Source organism: Leptosomus discolor, chromosome 1, assembly GCF_034619465.1.
Source record: "Leptosomus discolor isolate bLepDis1 chromosome 1, bLepDis1.hap2, whole genome shotgun sequence".
NCBI classification, from domain to species: Eukaryota; Metazoa; Chordata; class Aves; order Leptosomiformes; family Leptosomidae; genus Leptosomus; species Leptosomus discolor.
The window spans coordinates 150,742,194-150,761,232 of NC_141391.1; the positions used below are offsets into that span (position 1 = coordinate 150,742,194).

At 47.2% G+C, this 19,039-nt stretch overlaps 1 protein-coding gene across 1 annotated transcript in view; it reads left to right on the forward strand.

The window, feature by feature from the left end:
• Window positions 1-19,039, forward strand: part of CACNA2D4 (calcium voltage-gated channel auxiliary subunit alpha2delta 4) — a 130,646-nt gene that overhangs the window by 46,933 nt on the left and 64,674 nt on the right. Inside the window, exons 18-26 of the mRNA XM_086461267.1 lie at window positions 457-528; window positions 4,679-4,740; window positions 5,427-5,494; window positions 5,634-5,679; window positions 7,143-7,240; window positions 9,214-9,307; window positions 10,455-10,550; window positions 12,722-12,849; window positions 16,087-16,167. Coding sequence (XP_086317393.1) covers window positions 457-528; window positions 4,679-4,740; window positions 5,427-5,494; window positions 5,634-5,679; window positions 7,143-7,240; window positions 9,214-9,307; window positions 10,455-10,550; window positions 12,722-12,849; window positions 16,087-16,167 — 745 coding nt within the window. The remainder of the gene's footprint in view (window positions 1-456; window positions 529-4,678; window positions 4,741-5,426; window positions 5,495-5,633; window positions 5,680-7,142; window positions 7,241-9,213; window positions 9,308-10,454; window positions 10,551-12,721; window positions 12,850-16,086; window positions 16,168-19,039) is intronic.

Below are 19,039 nucleotides of genomic sequence, written 5' to 3' on the forward strand. Positions count from 1 at the left end.
ATGGTGCTGAATACAGCCCATAATTTATAAATCAGTTTAAAAAATGTCCAAGAGCTTTGGAATCAGCCTGAGGGAGTTAGTGGATTTCTCAGGTGTCTCCTCTTCCAGGCTCTCAAAGCACCATGCTAATGACTTTCTGGCTGCCAAATGATGAAGTTTGAAACTTGGACTGGCAACTTCATAGCTTCCAGATCCCTTCCTTTTGCTAAAAAGACATATCAACAAGCTTTCAGCATAAGCCATTATTATTCTGTACCACTTATCAGCCTGACTGAACAAGGATCCTGACCACTGAGAACAGGTTTTCAGTTTAAAAGCAGCAAGAAAGAGCTGTGGGGGGAAAAAAAAACCTACAGTCACTCTTTTTCTGCCAGCCCCTGTACATTAATGGCAAGCGGCTCTATTAATTCCTGCCCTGCCTGGAGACACTAATACTAATCTTGTTCACCTCTGCAGCTCAGAACTGCCATGATCAATGGGGAAACAGGCTACCTCTCTATGGATGTGAAGGTCCCTGTGGATAAAGGGGTAAGAAATTATCCTTCTATTCAGGTCACATGAGAGAGGGGATGGGAAATGGCTGCTGAAGAACCACAAAGGATGTGGGTTTAATGTTCAACATTTCTGAGTGTGAGGATTTTATTGTTTCACCGCATATCTAACACATGTGCTAAAGACATAAAATAGAGCATCGTTAGAAGTGCTCTTTATAAGTACCGACGTTCTGCTCTTACAAAGGTATTGGAAATGCCTCACAGCTCCCTTCTTTGTCCAGGCAGAGGCAAAAACCATGTTGTTCATTGTCTATAGGGCTGTGAAATGTATCGGAGATCTTCAAGAGTTTAGAATGGGGAAGGCTATACTGAGCTGACCTAGGCAGAAAAAGGTTTGGAGACTATTTTGCAGCTCCCTTTCCCTACCCAAAAACAAGCATGAAAACTTTGTCCCTCACTCTGTCAGAATGAGATTTCCTTTATCCAGGTCCAGGATCAAATTTCTATGCAAATATTTACAGACATTTTACAAAAAGTCCTAGTGAAATGGAGACTTTTGAACATTCCCCACCATCTCTAACTTAGGGTTATACATCTTCCCTTGGAACCAGTGCAAAATTGTCTTGTACATTTACGTTCACTGGTACTTTTTCATTCAGGTTTATTTAACTCTCCTAAAGATTTTGGCTTTCATCACTTCCTGTCAGGAAGTATTCCAGAGTCCTGCAAGTTACGCTGCCCAGAAGTCTTCCACATTTCAGGAAAATTTTCCGTCTTTTATAGTGAGCATTTTTTTCAGTGATCAGGCTGGCCGAAGTGCTCCCGTGCTAAGCCACAGTCAGCACCAATTCCAACAAACCGAAGGCTCACAGTCACTGCTGAAATGGTGCCATTTCCTAATGAAGACACCCTATGTTTCCTCTGAACGGTCATGCTGCTAGATCTTGTAACTAATTTCTCCTTCTCTATTCTTGGTGTTTGCAACTATCAGGTACCTGTCAACAGCTTTGCCCTTCCTCTCCTGGGCATTGCCAACATCTGCATTTGAAATACTTGCACACTTTTCAGTCCAAGCAGTTCAGCAATTATTTTTGTTCCCTTATTTCTTGTACCATTTCTGGTACACGAGTACCAGGGTTTGACTGAATTGAGTACTGTTTCCCTGGTGCTCTGTATCTGCAATAGGATATTCCTCAGCAGGGTGCCCCAGATCTCCTTTTTGCTGTCCCTTCAATTCTTCCTCCCTCCCACAGCTGCACCAGAACAGCTGCCTTGGTTTCCCTGTTTCTTAGCTATTTTTTCCAGTTGCTATTTTTCTTCGTGAATCCCACTCCTCCTTTTTGTCCGGTCTTCCTAATTTTTAGGGTATGGAGAACTGTTGTTTTATTTTGTTTTACAGATCACTGTACATAAGGGCTCCTTAGACAGAGTCTGTCTGTTCCTCTCATTAGATCTTTTTCCCTCGATGCTCTGTTGTTTACTGTTTCTTTTTGTTTACAGTACTGCAGCTGGTTCCCACTCCACATCTTATTTAAGCTCACTTTAACTGATTCTTTAGAATAGATTTGCATGAGAAGCTGTTTCAAGTGCTTTATATAAACCTAGATACATTGCATATCCTTTATCCCCTTCATCCATTACCTTTGCTATTCTGTCAGAAAAGCAATCAGGGTTTTCCAGCAAGATTTGTTCTTTGTAAGTCTAGATTGCTTATTTTGCTAGCTTAACATCTTTCTCTGTCTCTGCATCCTCAATAACATTTCTGCTGAGTCATACAAAGATACCTTTTTAGTCCAATATTTTAGGGACATCTTTCTGCTCCCCTACTCAGGGGAAAAAAAAAAAAAAAAAAAAGATTAACAAAAAGTAGCCTTCGTAAGAGATATTACCTGTTTTATTCTGCAATCCTGCAAGCGTTATGAAGCATAATAGGAAACTGAAGCTGAGTATGTGACAGTTTTACTGTTATCAGAATACACATGGAGCAAGAACCAGAGTGAAACTTAGCAATTCCCACTTGCACTCTGCTAGCTGATGAAGAAAAGCAGTGTTGAAACAAAGAAAGTGCTGACAAAACCTTCTAACAAAGACAATGAGACAGTCAAATGGCAGAGAGAGGGGCCAAGTCAAGGGGATAGAAATTAATCTGTCAGCCAAGTAAACATTGATTCCCCAGGTTGATCTCAGGAAGGTATTGAGAGCAGAGTGAGACAGAGAGGGAAATATAGGGACCAAAGACAAAGGGCAGTCGTTAGAGAGATCTAGTGGCAAAAACGCCTTTGCTTGCAGCTAGGGTACAAAAGGGTTGTGACTGTGAAAGCAAAAAAAGCAAGGACATGGGTAGGAGCTGTGGCAAACCACTCATAACGGCATTAGCCAGGACTGGCTGCCTAGTACAGTGACAATACCAAAACTGGCAATAAACATGTTCCCAGACGGCAGGTGCTGGTAGTCAGCCACCCTGTCACTGTGCCAACATGCCCATGCTCTTGTCTTCTCCCTCGCTCTGCGCTACGTAGCAAAGTCCTGCCTGATCATCCTCAGCCCCGCTCGGCTCAAGGGTGCCCCTGCTTCTCTTCCTTCCCACGGATAAGCGGTGATGCCTCCAGCTGTCTTGGGGAGGGCTGGCTAGCCATCCCCTCCCCCTGCCCAAACAGAGGTTTGCCCTCCCTCCCACAAGGCGCAAGTGCTGAGTGGCTGCATGTGCAGAAGAGGGGCAGGTCAGGGGAACAAAGGATGAGCGGAACAAGCCCTGCTGAAGGAAAGGGTCTCAGAGTAGTCGTGCCCCTGGGTCATTTTCCACTGCGTCCTTTCCCCCAGGGGCAGGCCTACACCCGCAGGTCTCCTTCCCCATGCCTTTCCCCCTCCCCTATCAGATCAGAGTGGCAAGGAAAGGGGGACTTAATATCTCTTGTACCTTCCCCACAGCCACCAAAACACAACCATGCCATGTTCCTTGGGGGTATCACGGCACTTTTGGAACATCTTGGCTCAGCAAAAGACTTGGACCCTGATGGTCAGCAGTACACAATTGCCATGCGCAGAGAGAGAGGGGAGGGAAGGGGTTGAGGCGTCCGCCACCTCCTCACCTAACAATAACCCCCAACCCTATCAGCCCATCCACTTGGGACACACTGGAGCCGGTGCTGGCTCACCCTTTGTGCCTCGCTCCACTTCCACCGCTGCACAGCTTGAGTAGGTTAGAGCAGGCACGACTTTCCCTGGGGAACACTGAGTTTTCTGTGTTCACTCCCTGTCTCCCACATACATCCTCTCACCTCGTTTTCAGACTGGGGCTGGGATTTTAAATATATTAGGGTTCATATACTGGCACAAGGGTTGGATAGAAACTTTCCAAAAACTTTTCTCCTTTGGAAAAGAGTTCCACTGAAATCAACACTTTCCTACAGGAAAAGGCCAGTCTGGCAAACAGCTGAAGTTCTGAAGCAGCTTTCAATAATCTGAAATGTCTTCAGTTAAAATGTCAGTCTGAAGAAAACATTTTCATGTGAATCAAACAGGCTTGGATTTGAATGAGCACTTTTTTTCAATTTGAAAAAGTAATTTTTTTTTTTTTTACTGATGTTTTTTAAGAAAATTGGAATATGTTAATGTTTTGTCCCGGTTTGGCGTGAAAGCAAATATCAGTAATCTCAGCATTTCCCACAGGAGTGGGGAGACTTGGCCCCGGCTGCCCACCCACACAGTGGGTAGGTTTGCCATCCTGCCTCTCCTCCGACCCCACCTCTCCTTCCTACATGTCTTACTGAGCCCCCCCTCCTGCTTGGGATGATGATGATGTGCAAAGCCATCAAGGTTGCTCTGTGTAGCAAAAGAGCAGCAGGGCCCCAGAGCGCTGGCTCAGAGGGTGCGAGGGGGAAGGCAGCTTCCCCCCACCCCTTCCTGCAGCCTGTGCAGGAGCCCTAGAGCAAAGAAAGGTTTAACTGAAGCCCTAGATGGAAAGACAGAGTGGCTGCCTGGATCCTGAAAGTCACAAGTTGCTGAATATGCTGAATACTGCACATTCATCCCCGCCTCCAGCCAGCCCTAGCAGGGTGTGAAGGGCTGGTAGTGATCAACTGCTTTTGCTTAGCCTTGGGGATGTATATCCCAGGTCCCCATCATCACTATGCTCTTGGTCTGTCAGATGGTCTCTCACTTTCTTATTCATGCTCTCATTCCAGAAACGAGTTCTTTTTCTCACCAATGACTATTTCTTCACGGACATCAGTGGCACACCCTTCAGGTGAGCAAGGATTCGCATGACACAAATACAGTGTATCAGAAGTCTGCCATCAGGGACAGCAAATTGGTTCCTTTTCTTCGTAAAATTGGCTATGATTCATGAGCAGAGTGGTGTGAATAACTCACTTCTTTGTTCCTATAGCCATTAAAATATTGTTTGGGGTCAATCCAAAGGAATATTATGATTTATTTGAAGTTCAGAGTCCAAAAGCCATACCTTAGGTGAAGCATGTTCTTCCATTTCAGAGAAATGGGACATCTTCAATTTTCAGTTCCACTAAATATGTTTTATGTTCTGGTGTATGGCTCTAAACAAAACGTTGTTATAAACTGAAAATTATAAAACATCACATAAGAAATCAAGCAAAAACTTGTTTGTGTTTTTTCCCCCAACTGAAACGGTTTGAAATTGGCACAGCTTTGAGAAATGTTATTGTCGACCTGAACCCTCAACGTTGGCCAAAAAAATTGTCACCAAAAATGCCTCATAGCTCTACAGACAGGTTCCTTAGCCTCTTGTGCTGAAATCGGATCTCACTTAATCCTCTTGTGATGATGTTCTTTTCTTTAATAGCTGTGGAGGCAGTTAATGTCTTTAAGGGCTGTAATTGCAGGGAACGCAGCGTCATGTTTAGGGATTACACCTCTCCTTGCTGACAAGCCCTCTGTTTTCCCTCCTGCCTGCAGCCTGGGTGTTGTGCTGTCCAGGGGACACGGGGAGTACATTCTGCTGGGGAACACTTCAGTGGAAGAAGGTAGGTTAATCTAAAGCAGCCATGCTGTCCTAAGGGTCAAGGTAGGTACTCTGAACTCCACTGCTTCATTTTTCCCTCACAGACTGTTACCTGCTTGTCTCCTACCTAACTGAATACTCTATGTATTATCTGATTTCAGGTTTGCATGACCTGCTCCAGCCAGACTTGTCTTTAGCGAATGAATGGTAAGTGGAGGAAATCCTGTCAACGACACAGGACTTTGTCATGAGATTTTGGCAAAGTTCCCAGAAATTTGGCTTGAGTTCACCGCCATCTGTGGCCTAGAAAAAAGCAGTGTTGTTCAGAGGTCTACCTGCAAAGACCTCCAGGCAATTCAGTTCCACCTCTTCCTTTGGCAGATCCCACCAGGGACTGGCACACCCCTCTGCTAAGAAACATCTCCTGAAATTTATCCTCAAGTCTTCTGTGCTCAGACTTACTTTGTTCCTCCTCGTGTTGCTCAGAATTGTGCTACGAAATCTACAGTATATCAGACCTGTCAGGAAATTTTGTTGCAAGCTTAGCAAGAGATTGAAATGCTTTTTTAAATCTCAGCTTATTTTTGGTTGGCATTCTTCTGAACTGAGCCTAGACCTAATTTCTGGTGAACATGGAGGTGATTTATGATCCCTGTTTCAATAGCAAGCATAATTTATGGTTTTGCTTTGTTTGGATATGAAACAGGGTGAAGCATGGCACTTTCCATTTATTGCTGTGAGGTTTGGGATTTTCATGAACCCAACATTCAGTTACACTCAGGCACATGAACCCAGCCTGTATCACAGCCAAAATAACTATATTCAAGAAGCCCTGCAGCCCTTCACACCTCTCATTACACTGTCAAGTTTCACAGGCAGCGCATTTGAGACACAAGCAATGACTTCTCCTTCTTCTACTCCTAACTTGGGGTGTCAGCTTACCACACTTTACATATTCATTTCTCTCAGACTTCTCTCATAAATCACTCCTTTCAGCCCCTTTATGAGTTGTAATTCTCTTTTATAACCCCTTCCTCTCCGTTGTCCTGGCAATGAAGCAGTCAAAATTGGAAGCAGGATTAGAAGACTGGTTTCTTTTATAATACATTTGTGATATGTTCTCCTGCTTCTCCCCAAATTGTGTCCTGAGGCTCCTACAGCTGTCTCCCTTTGGGACAGCTTTTGTTGCCACCATATCATACTGCAAGCTCATTCCTTGTTTCGTTTTTTTTTTTTTTCCCTCTGTCTCTTTGTCTATCTGCTCCCAATCCAGTTTCACTCACATTGCATGTGACCCCTGCTTTTCAGGTCTCTCCATCACATTGTTATTCTTTATATAGGTACAGGTACACATCTTAAACAACATATAATACCAATAACCGCTGGAAGGACTTGGGACTGCTACATTGCACGGCAAGCTTATGCTGGAGAACATAACAGCAGCCCTGCTAAGCGCAGCAGTCAGATTAATTGGTGTTTGGTCTATTGGCAGGGCTTGACTTACAACCACATTGTTAGATTTTGAGTGGGCACGGCATGCAGCAGCAGCAAAACCTTTGCAACCCAAGCTTTCCCACTGAATTTTTGTTTGCAGTTATGATTTTCCAGGAGCATTTGCTTGATTGTGGTTTCTCTTTGCCCTTGTGGGCTTCTTCTCCCCTCTCCGCCAGGATTTACTGCATCACTGACATTGATCCAGACCACCGGAAGCTCAGCCAGCTGGAGGCTGTGATCCGTTTCCTCACCGGAGAGGAAGCTGACCTGGAATGTGAGTATCAAGCACCAAAAGGAGCCTGCTGGGGTTTTCCTGTACCCATCACCGAGGAGAGGGGACTGTGACAAAATGATTGGTATCAGACTGAGCTCCTGTGGCACCTGAACTCAAGCCCAGCTTAATTCACATGTTGAAATGAGTTGAGGATCCACTTCCTTGCTTCTGTCAGAGGATTTTTTTTTCCACTTCAAAGCTGTCACATGGCCTCGTTGAAGTTCTCAGCATAGGAAATACTGAAAAGTGAAAGGCTTGAATGGAGTTGGCGGGGGGGCTGTACACCATGTTTAAGACAGATTGACCAGCTGGGCGAGAGGGGGTGATGGCAAGAGAAGCCAGGAAAGCTGCTGTGACTACTCTGCTGCCCAGGGCCCCAGCCAGCATCCTCTGAGGGCTGCATGGTGCCATCTAGACCAATGGGTTCTTTCAGTACAAAGATTATTAATTTTGTTTTCCAAAAACAATTGGCAACTAATTTGGGGGAAAAAATGTTACAAAATTATTATCTTTCCTTCTCCCTCTGCTGCTCCTCCCTTGCACCAGGTCCCATTCTCCAGACAACATGTAGCCACACAAGCAGCTGACACAGCACCACTACAGAGTGGGATCTCTACTGGGGGGCAGAGGTGGGCAGCTGTGCATGGGAACTCCCTACAGTAATTTAGCTTTAGGATGTCCTTCAGCCCACCTCACTCTCCACGGCTTCAGTCCCTTAGTCGTGCCAAGAACAAGCTTTTGCATGTAATGCTTCACCTGAGAGGCACAAACCTTTGTCACGAGGATGGGAATCTCTAAAACATGAAACCAAATGTAATCTAATAATTGTTCCCTCTCTTGCACAGTGTGATCAGACCCCTCCTGCCTGTCTTTGGAGGAGGCTGAAAAGAGGAGATGTATGAGTTGAAGAGGCCAGGGAGGAGGGGGGAAAATTTTAGGAGAGCTGACTGTGAGAAACATGCAGGTTTGGAAGTGCTGTGGAGGAAAAAAGAAATAGCATTTGGATACGTCCTAGACATGTGGGGCCTGGGGAGGAAATGATCTGCTGGTAAGCTCTGGTTTTGAGGTCTGAATGACAGGAAGGATGGAGAAATGGATTCTGACAACTTGGGAAAATGAAAGTTAGGAGAGATTGGGAGAAAATATTAAGGGAGATCTGGGACCTCAACCCAGTAAGTGGAGGCAGAAACACTAAAACAGGAAGAGGGGGGCCGTGGCTCCATCTAGAACAGCACCAAAAGGGGCATATCTGCAACATGACAGCCATCACATTCTCATGGCATGAAATGAATGCAGGCAGGGCAATACAGAAATGGAGCAGATCAAATAAATGGGATCTTAGAGTATGTCATTTAGCACATGGCATATTTGAACCTTCCTAAACACCTCTCAGTCCCAACCCAGGCTGGACTAGACTGGTAGCCTAGGCTGGCTTGAGCATCTGGGGGGAATCAGGACAGAACAGCATTTTGTGAGATTCACAGGAAGGACAGAGAGGTAACAGAGAAGCCAGTGAACACAAAGACAGAGTAGGAGCCATGAAGAAGTCACTAGGGGCTTTGAAGAAGCTTCTTGAGAGGAATGGGGTGTCGTGTCCTTCTACAGGGCACCTAGAAGAGAGGTCAAAGCAGAGATTTGAAGCAAAGCCTATCCAACCACGGAGAAGGTCAGAGAGAAGGCCTGAGGCCCAGCTTCATTAGCCTCTCGCTTGCCCACAATTTCAAACCCAAATCCTTTCACTGAGTTTGCAGGGGAACCAGACTGACAATCTTAGATGTCACATCTGTTCTTGTGCTCTCCGTCATCCAGGGTGGTAGGTCCTGTTCTCAGCCCTGCGAAGGGAGGCCACTTTTTGTGACATGTTGCTTCACTGCTCTGGGCCAGGCAGATGCTTATTAGGATAAGGAACTCTCTAAGACATCTAGGGAGGGACACATCCTTCTCTCCTGATTCTTGCTCTCTCTTCTTCTCAGGTGATGAGGAGCTGGTCCAGGAAGTCCTGTTTGATGCAGTGGTCACTGCACCCATGGAGGCCTACTGGACAACACTAGCCCTCAATATGTCCACGTAAGTCCATGAGAAAGAAATACGAGTAAAACACCACTGAAGATGCATCTCCAGAGGCTATGGGCTCCATAAGTCACAGATCCTTGCATAGCATGTAAGAAACTTTAGAAACAGCTCAAAAAGCTGGTGGAAATAGCTCAATAGCTTTAGAAACAACTCAAAAAGTGTCTCTCGGGAGTGGACTCCAGGAGGTTGGGCCTTCTCAGGAGAGCCTTTAGTTTGGTGAGTTTGTCTGAATATCACTGGAGGACAGCAGTGATCCAGATGTGCCACTATTGCAAGGGTTGTTCAGCACCAGTTCTTTGCAGCATCTAACTCAGATGCACTGCATTTGCCTCTGTAGTTGATAAGATTTGGTATCTCAGGGCACCTGAGACCATTCCAGTTTAGAGTTATTATGAGTTATTTCCGCATGCACCAGTTATCCCTTTGAATGGCAGCAGTGTGTTTTGGCTTGACTTCCCATATGACTGTAGCAGAAGTTCCATCCCAGGTGGCAAGAAATGCTCCCTTACCAGCAGCAAAGGTAGCCTGATCTTGTCTCTGTTGGTGATGCCTTCAGATGAAGCCTCAGAAAAGCAGTGGACAGGCTGGCTTCAGTAAACAACTTTCTACATTATTATTTCCAGAGAGGCACCTTTTGCTTGTAATATCTAGTATCACATCACACAGGTCTACTTTCAGCAGACAACACGCTACTTACATGTGTGCCCACAGGACTCCTGTCCCTGTTTTGGTTACCAGTACCCCTACCGCTAACAGAGCTTAAACCAGCGGCAATCACGCTAGGACACCCAATTATCAGCGTATCTTCAAACAGCTACACCAACACACCCCCCTCACTTTAAGGCCACTGCACTGCAGCCGGCTCTCCACCATGTAGCTGTCCCATCTGTGCCCTTGATACCTCCAGAAAGACGAGTCCAAATCAATCTACATCTTCAGATTCAGTCTGCTGCCCTGCCCATCCTGTGCATGCCTGAGACAGCCATTCGGTCTCTGCAGTCCCTTTCCCTCACTTCCACCTCACGCAGGCAGCCTGGAGCAGGGCTAGCAGGAGGAGAGGAGCTTAGGGTCTACTTACAAGAGAACCAAATGAGCAAACTTCAGAACTGTTTGCTTCTGCTTGTGCGTTTCTGCTCCACAGGGAGACTGAGGCAGGTATTGAGATGGCATTTCTGGGCACTCGGGCTGGACTCATGAGGAATGCCCTCTACGTGGGCTCTGAGAAAATTTCCGACAGGTAAGTCCCTAAACTGCACTAAGGGGTTTCTCTCAGGGACTCTGAAGGGGCAACATGAAATCACCACCAGCCTTAGAAATGTATTTAGGGAGACAGAAACGGAAAGGAAAGAAGCAACACCTTGGTGGCATGGGTGCTGATTTACAGAGTAGTAGGTGTCCTTTGTCTTCTTCTGGGCCTTTTGAGTTTCACTTAAAATATTGCCCCAAAGTGCATTCATTTCAATGAAAACCTTCAGTCATTCACTGACTTCAGTCAGCTCACAGAGAAAATGTCCCCAGTTACTATATATCCCCAGGACCATTTTGCAGTGCAGAGGCTCTGCACTCCAATGCCCTGGCGACATTCCAGCTTGGTTAGGTTTGATCTTTCTGTCTCAATTCCTCTCCCAGGTTTATTCTGTTCTGCCTTTTACACTGTCCACATCGCAGTAGTATCCCAGTGCCTTCCAGTGAGGCATTAAGTGATGTGACTGACATCTGTCATATATGATTCATTCTCTTGTCCTCTCCCTCGAGGCAAAAATGTGTGTTCAGTGGAGGGTTTTGACATGAAAAGTGTATATAATTTGCATTTTTGTTGTGTTTTGAATATGCAGGCTAGTGCATGCTGCTCTAAGAAAGGACAGGTCACACAGGCATACCAGCCGATGAAACCGAAGGGGACAGTGTTGGTGGTGGTCCTTAGCTTCTTGGAAGCTGTTTCTCTGTCTCCGAGTTCCCCAAACACAAGTCGTACGTTCAAGGCAGAGAGCTTGGCTGTGCCTGAAAGGTGACACTCTGTCAGCCACACTCTTCATGTTTTTGAGGCAGTCTGGATAAGCCAGAGTAGTCAGGCTCTGGTGACAAGGGAGAAAACAGCATGTACTATAGGAGGCTGATAGGATGATTCCCTATCCCACACTGCTCATCAGGAGCATAATTCCATGCTTTTAAACAGTCACAGTCACCCCACTGCAGTGACAGACCCCCGCACACCACACAAGAGACGCTTCTGGAAGCCCCTGAAAGGAAGGAACTATATAAATGAGTAATTATCATTACGTCAAAATACAGAGCAAAACAAGAGCCTGAAAACAAAGGGGATTAGTCAGGCAAGATGTAGGGACCTCCAGGGAAGCCAATGACTTGATTTTCACGAGGTCTCTCCTGAGCACCCACTGCCTGTCCTGCCGTGCCCTCGGGACCCACCCTCTCACCTTCAGGAGCACCCTTTTCCTCAAGCACTTCACCCCGCGCATCTCTAGGAGCTCAGTATTGAGCCACAGCAGCATGACCTTCGGGTTTTTTCCTCGCTTGGGTTGTTTTGTGGGTTGGTTGGGTGGGTTTTTTTGTAGGAGACTGCCTAATTCCCTTTTGTCACCTGCTCCCCGCTCTCCTGCAGTAATTAAAGGCCTTCAACTGGCCACACACCCTCGCCCCCCCCCCCCCGCTCACGCCCGCCGTGCCTCACTGCTCACCCCCTTGCTCCTCACGGCGTAACCTGCCGGGCCTCCCGCGGGGCAGGCGGGGAGCGGGACGGCTTCCCTCCCGCCCTCCCCAGGCACCACCAAGCCCCAGAGGCCGCGGGAAGCCGCGGCGGCCGCCGCCCTGCCGCCGGCGGGACGCTACCGGCCCCCGGCCTCCCCTCGCCCGCCCTCGGGGCCGCCGGCGGCGGCGCCGAGGGCCTCGGCCGGGACAACAGCGGCACCTGGCGGGCGGCTGTCAGAGGCGCGGCGGAGGCGCCGGCCTCGGTGCGGCGGGGAGCGGGGCCGGGGGCGTCGCCGCCGGGCCCCCGGGTGCTGAAAATGGCGGCAGTGATGCCGCGGGCCAGCGGGTGCGTTCTGGCCGTGAGCGGCCCGGCTGCCGGTGGGAGCGCTGAGCCCGTCCCGGGGGTCGGTCGCTGACCTGCGCCTGCCGCGGGGTGCGGGGAGCGGGGCAGCGCGTCCGTGGTTTTGGTAGCGAGGGAGTCCTCGCAAGCTGCCCCAGAGTCCCCGGGGCGAGGGGTGCTCCACGAGGGCCCTAGCGCTGGCATGTTTTGGTCCCCCGGGGGTCCCCGGGCTCCCTCCGCTGCAGAGGAAGCCCCCGGTGATGAGATGTGCCCAGCCCCAGGGGTCCGACTGCATTGCCCCGGGGAGGGCTGCGCATCCTCCACACCGTGTGCAAAGGCTGCCCTGGGTTTTCTCCCGGCAGGAAATTCTTGACGCAGAAGGACAAGGAAAGTATTTTCACCATGGACCACTTCCCTCTGTGGTACCGCCGGGCGGCCGAGCATCCTCCCGGGAGCTTCATCTACAGCATTGTCTCAGACGACGATTCAGGTAACCCCAGCCTGAACACCAGAGCAGAGGAGAGGGGAAGAGAAAGCTTTTCACACCTTGCGTCCCGTACCACGCTCATCCCGATCCCTTTATCACCGCCTCCTGCCTAGTGGGAAGTGCTGAGACTTGACCTCGTGGCGTTATCTTCGCACCAGCGCAGAGGCAGAGGGGCCATGGCCAACATGGATGCAGCAGAAAGACAAAGCTACAAGCTGTGGGGAAGGCAGTCAGGGCTGCGCAACGTGAGGGTGCAGAGGAGGTGACAGACTCACGGAAACATGGGGCCTGGGTAGACCGAAGGATTTAGTGAGGCAGGAGGTAGGGGATCATAAGGTACTTGTGGGGCTGGAGAACACATGAACCATGAGAAGGAGAAGGGAAAGGTATCACCGAAGGAATTAAGACACATAGATGTGACCGTCTGGGAGGGAGCATCAGGAGGAGAACTGTATGAAAGTAACTGCTAGGACTGATGAGGGATCAGCAAGCAATGAGTCAGGAAGTCTTAAATTTAGAGGGCATTATTTGTTTCCATTGCCACTTCCCGCGATAAGAAAGGATGGGATTGGTAATGGCAGTGGTAGAGGAAAAGGAAGGGCTTTTCTACAGCTTCCTTTTGGTGAGGGTGTCTCATTGTTCCACCATACTACTTGACTATGGCACCTCTTGCCCAGCTAAGGAGCTCAAACACAAGAGGTAAGCAAGGAGTGGCTATTCAGTGTCTCTTGCTTAGGGTGTTGGTTCATGTGAGATTGCAGGGCCAGCCAGGACCTCCTCAAAGGCTGAAAGAGAGCAGAAGAGCCTAGAAAGAAACAATCAAAACAAAATACCCATGTGAGACTCCTACACAGAAGGCAGAAATCCCCTCTGCACTCCTCCCTGGCCCCTAGCACTCCATCTCTGTCATGGAGCTCAGCGCTTTAGCTGCTAAAGCTTTTTGTGGCACAGTGGTAGGAGGCTGGTGGGTGGGAAAGCAAGTAGCAAAGAGGAGAAAACCAGACTGGGAGGTAAGAGATGAACCAGGATGTAAAGGGAAAAGGATGGAAAGAGAAAATACTTGAAACCTTCCACAAAAGCCTCTCTCTGCCTGGCACCCTTACATCTCACTTAAAACGCGAGGTGGGGGGGACATGGCAGGAGGGACCTTTTACTCCCCTGCATACCATGGCAGTTGCTCTTTGGAATAGAACATGGATTAGAAAACCAGGCAGTGACACTCTGTGGGGCTTCCTAGGACAATCATTACGCAGGCCACAGTAGTCACTGCTGGCTAGACATTAGGGTTGTGGGTTGATGTGGCTTTCTTCGAAGTCACAGATATTCTTTCATAGATAAAGACAGCAGCTGCCAGTTTTTTTTGTTTATATGGCTATTGGTCAGAAGCGTCAATCAAGTCCAGGACCCCATTCACCTGGAAACCCTACAGACGTGTTGTAAGAAGTAGTACCTGGCCCTGAAGACTTTATGCTCTAAATTGTAAGGGAGATTATTCGTCTCTTTAGAGATGAGCAGCTGGGCTTAGAGAGACTGTGATCCGTGAGATCACACAATATGCCTGTGAAGAGCCAGGAAATAGTACTTGGTGCTTCTGACCCAGAGCAGAGTCCAGGCCCTTCCTTGACAGCCGATGAAAGCAGCGGTGCCCCACCTTTTGGCCAGAACAGAGCACCCCATTTCTCACTAATTCTCGATGATTAGATGCTGAAGTCCCCCCTTGATGCTTTCCACATGACTCAGTACATGCCCACCTTGTGACAAGGGCTTTTCTTGGCAGATGTAGTTCTCATCACATAAGAGAGAAGAGCCTGGAGACCCCCTTGTTGGGGAGGAAACCAGCAGGGAATGGCTGCAGGTCATCAGAATAATTTACCCAGGGCTCTGCCTTCCAGTGTCCGAAAGTCCCAGAGAGATAAGAAAGCAGGGAAAGCTCTACAAGTCAAGTAGAACTGTTCTTGCAGCCCAGATCTCTCATGTGTAGAGTATTTAGGGGGGTTTTGGTTTGTCTTTTCTTTCTAGGGTTGCTAAGTCTATTTTGCTTATTTGTCCCATCCTAGGGAGAACAAGAAATTTGGGGCTCATCATAAAGGCAAGATTAGGCTCAAGGCATGTGAGCAGAAGTTGGCTGGGTATTTGTTTCACAAGGGCTCTACTGTTTCTGACATCCTTGAGCAAGTTGATCTGGCTTCAGTCCAAGAAAACTGAGTGAGAGACTCCAGGCTAAACTGTGGTAGACACAGAATCATGCTCAGGACACTGGGTACCGACAAGAGCAATGAAGGCAGGAAAGGAAAGCAGTTACAAAGGCTGGAGCTCTTGGGAAGGAAAGAATCCCTGACCCATCTATCTGAACAAGAGATTTCTGTGCAGCATGTGAGGAGGGAATCAGTTGCAGGCTAAATCGATCATGCTGACCTTCAAACTGTCCCCTGGCAGTTCCAAAAGAGGTGCCCCAGCTGAAGCTAATCTAATCGCTTTAAAAAATACAGAAATGGAATCTGTCACATGGACAATTGCAGACCGAAACAACTGCACTAACAAAGAGAGGGGAGGTGGGGTTCAGTTGCTTAAACCTATCCAGCCACGCTATTTTACATGCCCTGTGGGAGCTAAGAGATCTGCACAGGGCTGGCAGATGTGACACAGGACCTACAGGATGCTTAAAGCATCAGCTAAAGCATAATCGGGAGACCCTGGGGCATAACGGAGTTTAGGCAGCAAGGTCCCAGAAGACTTTGTTTCTAAAATGGAGTGCACCCTGAAGTACCTGGAAGTGCTGTGTCTATCTCTCCAGTTCATAGTGCTGGCCTGGCTTGGGTAACAGAGCTAGGTGTAAGCCTAGCCTTGGCTGTGTGAGGATTGGTGTCAGAATTACCTGTCCTGCTTCTCCTCTCTCTACGGAGTTTAGCTGGGACATGAAAAAGCAGCTTTCTGATTTAAGAGAAGCTCTACATGCCCAAAATTGAGGAGGCCAGTCCTCACATTTTACACTGAGGATGCTCCTTTTATCATGGGACATTATCTAGAGGGGGAAAAAAAAATCTACTCATAGCCACTTAGGTTGCTTATGTGTTTTGAAAGATGCAGTCCTGCAGTCCTCCAAACTCTTGGATGTTTCAGGGTTGAGACATATGTACACACGGGCCTGGAAGTCAAAGTGTGTGAGCAAGCTGCTCCTGGTGCGTTTTACTCCTCTCTGGTAGTAAGCTAACCAAGCCTGCTGTATTTGTGTCTTGACAGAGGGAGGCGGCCTACCGAAAGTGGTGACGGTGAGCACGGCTGTGGCTGTGTCTGTGGATGGGAAGATGGGTATTGCTGCAGGTAGGACATTCTGGTTTCGCTATTAATCTTGAATGAAATGGTTGCATCTTGTGTTGAGAGTGGGAGGTGAGAGCTGTTAGCTTGTCATTCAAGGGAAATGACAGGAGCCACAATAGCTTGTGATGTTGAAAACTAGGCTAAACAGAGAATATTAGAACAGGTACTGGATGGCTGATAGGCTTTGAAAGGGAAACTGGCTGTTTGAATGGAAGCTTCCCATCTTCAACGCTGGTGAATTTGTGGCTTGAGACAATTTCTCTGGAGCATGAGTGTGTTGAGAATTCCATGCAGGTTTTGAACTGTTTGCAGGAGACACTTTTGGTTTTGGAAGAACAGAATGTTCATGCATCTCCATCATTATCTCAGCTGAAAAATAGCTTGCTGGTAGAATGGACTTGTCACTAGATTTCTAACTCGGACATATAGATTGCCAAACTTATCTTTGTATCTGAGTTTTAAACCCCTTTTGGCAGACCTCCATTAGACTGTGTCTCCTTTTGGAAAATTCATAAAGCACATTATTTCCAACAGAACCCCAAAGCTTTTGAAGCTTTACCATTTTCTGTAGCAATTGCTTCAGCCTTTACAAAGTACAGTAAACTCAGAAGTGAAACAGACCAGCCATTTAATGAAACAAAGCAACATTAATCAATAATGCTGACATCATATCCAATTTAAACACTCTGTGTAGGACTACTGGGCTAAGAGAAGATGTAGCTCTGTGGAATTTTTTTTTGACCTGGAAGCATTGACTAAGGGAAGAGGTTAATGGAAGAGGTAATGGAGTAACTATCACCACAAACATGCCAAGATGCAAAGCTTCTTGTGAAAGAATGGTTAGTGTTAGTGGAGTCCTGTATGGTGGAAGGAATGACTGAGCAGAATAGATACCAAACAACAACTTTGTTATAGGAGTATCCAGTAGAGAGAAGGCCATATAGCAGATAACTTCAGATGAGAGAGTCAGCCGTTGCTTTTGCCCAGGCTGGGTAGGATGCAAGGAATGCTCTTCAATACTACTAGTCAGTAAAGCTGTGGCAGTTTAATTTCATTTGATGAAGCGTTCCTTAATTTCCAGGCTTTCAGTAAGTTCCAGCTGAGAATGTTACTCTTTAAAGTATCACTGGGGCATTGAGAAAGTACTTATAAGCTGAAGGAGGGGTGTTATGAAATAGAGCTTTTCACTAATATACCAGCATTTTAAGCCCAAAGCCAGAAAATTATTATGAAGTCTGCCCAGAGACCCCTGTGAAATAAAGGTGATTTCAGTAAAGCTCATGTTAAGTAGGTGCTTGAGTTGTAGAAACTGCTCTTAAAACTGGTAGTAGCTGGCACTGTTATGAATATACCCAGCACAGAATGAAATAGCATTGAAACTGTACTGAGGGTCTCTGTACAGCACTGGAGCATTTTTCTAAGCATGAATTTGGGAGGAGAAAAAACATTTTTTTTAAAAAAAGATTGTTTTTCACGGTTCTTTTCCTTCTATTTCCTGACCTGTGAGTTAGAGCAGAGGCACACAAGCAGTTCATCTGGCACTCAGCATAAATACAAGGAAAGAAACATCTGGATGGAAGAGCTGGAGCATGAACAAGTGGCAGGAGGATCTGCCCCTGACAGAGCCATTTCTCTTCTGTCAGCCACACTTTTCACAACCCCTGTGGAGATTTCCACCCCCTCTGTTATGCTGAATGCTGAATCGACTGTCTGTGTGGACACGCTGTGAAGGGGCAGGATCGTCTGCAGAGGGAAGAGGAGGGTAGAGAAAGCAGCAGAGGATAGGGAAAGAAATGTTAAAACAATAACAATAAGGTAAAAAATCTGTCATTTGTGGAAATTATACAGAAAAAAACGAGTTTCCTTGCTGGTAATCACAGAAGTTGAGACACAGAAATGAATTCTCAGTTGCTTTTTTCCCTTAAGGGTACCACGGTCCCTGTCACTGGCCCACACATTAGGTGACCCAACCACAAATATCTTCTGCTTAGTTCCACACATGGTACATACAGCTGGGTATTCTTCATTCCCCATTTCTTACGCATTGATGAAAACTGCTCGTGTTTCACCCAAATTATGGGCTGCATGACAGCACTGAGGGAAATAATTTATCCCAAAGGGTCCAAAGTCCTTCAGGGCCTCAGCTGTAGCCTCCGTTAACTTCAGCAGGAGTGCAAGGGTTTGCCGAGGTCCCATCTGCTGGCTTGGGCATAAGTTTATACCGTGTTTTGGGTGTTTCAGGGAGCAAAAAGGTACTATATCTGTATTACCGTTTGCTTTGTTTCCAGTACTGACTAGTTTCATCATCTGAATCTTTCATACCAGTAGTCATTAAAAACAAATTAAAAAAGGAAATAATTGTGGTCGCGGTACCTATTGCACTACTATTTGATCTTGAGGATAGCAGCTTTGAGAGTAGGAATGTAGGTCTCTCCTCTCCCCTCTCACTAATATAATCACCCTGAGTGGCTAGGACCTGATTCGAGGGGACTTCAGCCCGCAGCGGAGGCTGCGGCACCAGTGATGTTGGGAAGTGCTGCAGTACCATCCTGGGTATAGGAGAGAAATGAAGGAAGGGGAGCGAGTGGAGACACAGCAAGAGGCAATTAGAACAGAAAGGGATGCAGATTGTTGCTGTTATTATTGTTATTCTGATGGCAGCAGCCCTCAGTAGATTGATACTGTGTTCATTTAGAGTTAGGATACTACCAGAAGTTTGGTACCCAGCACTGGTTCCCCAAAAGCCAAATATCTGGGTAGGCTTGTAGTTTCTGGATAAATACAGTCAAAGTTCTATGAAAGGGGAACAACTGGGGCTTTTTAAGTGCCTCTGTAAAAGTGCAAGTGGTATGAACTGGCCTGTCATTCTGCCACT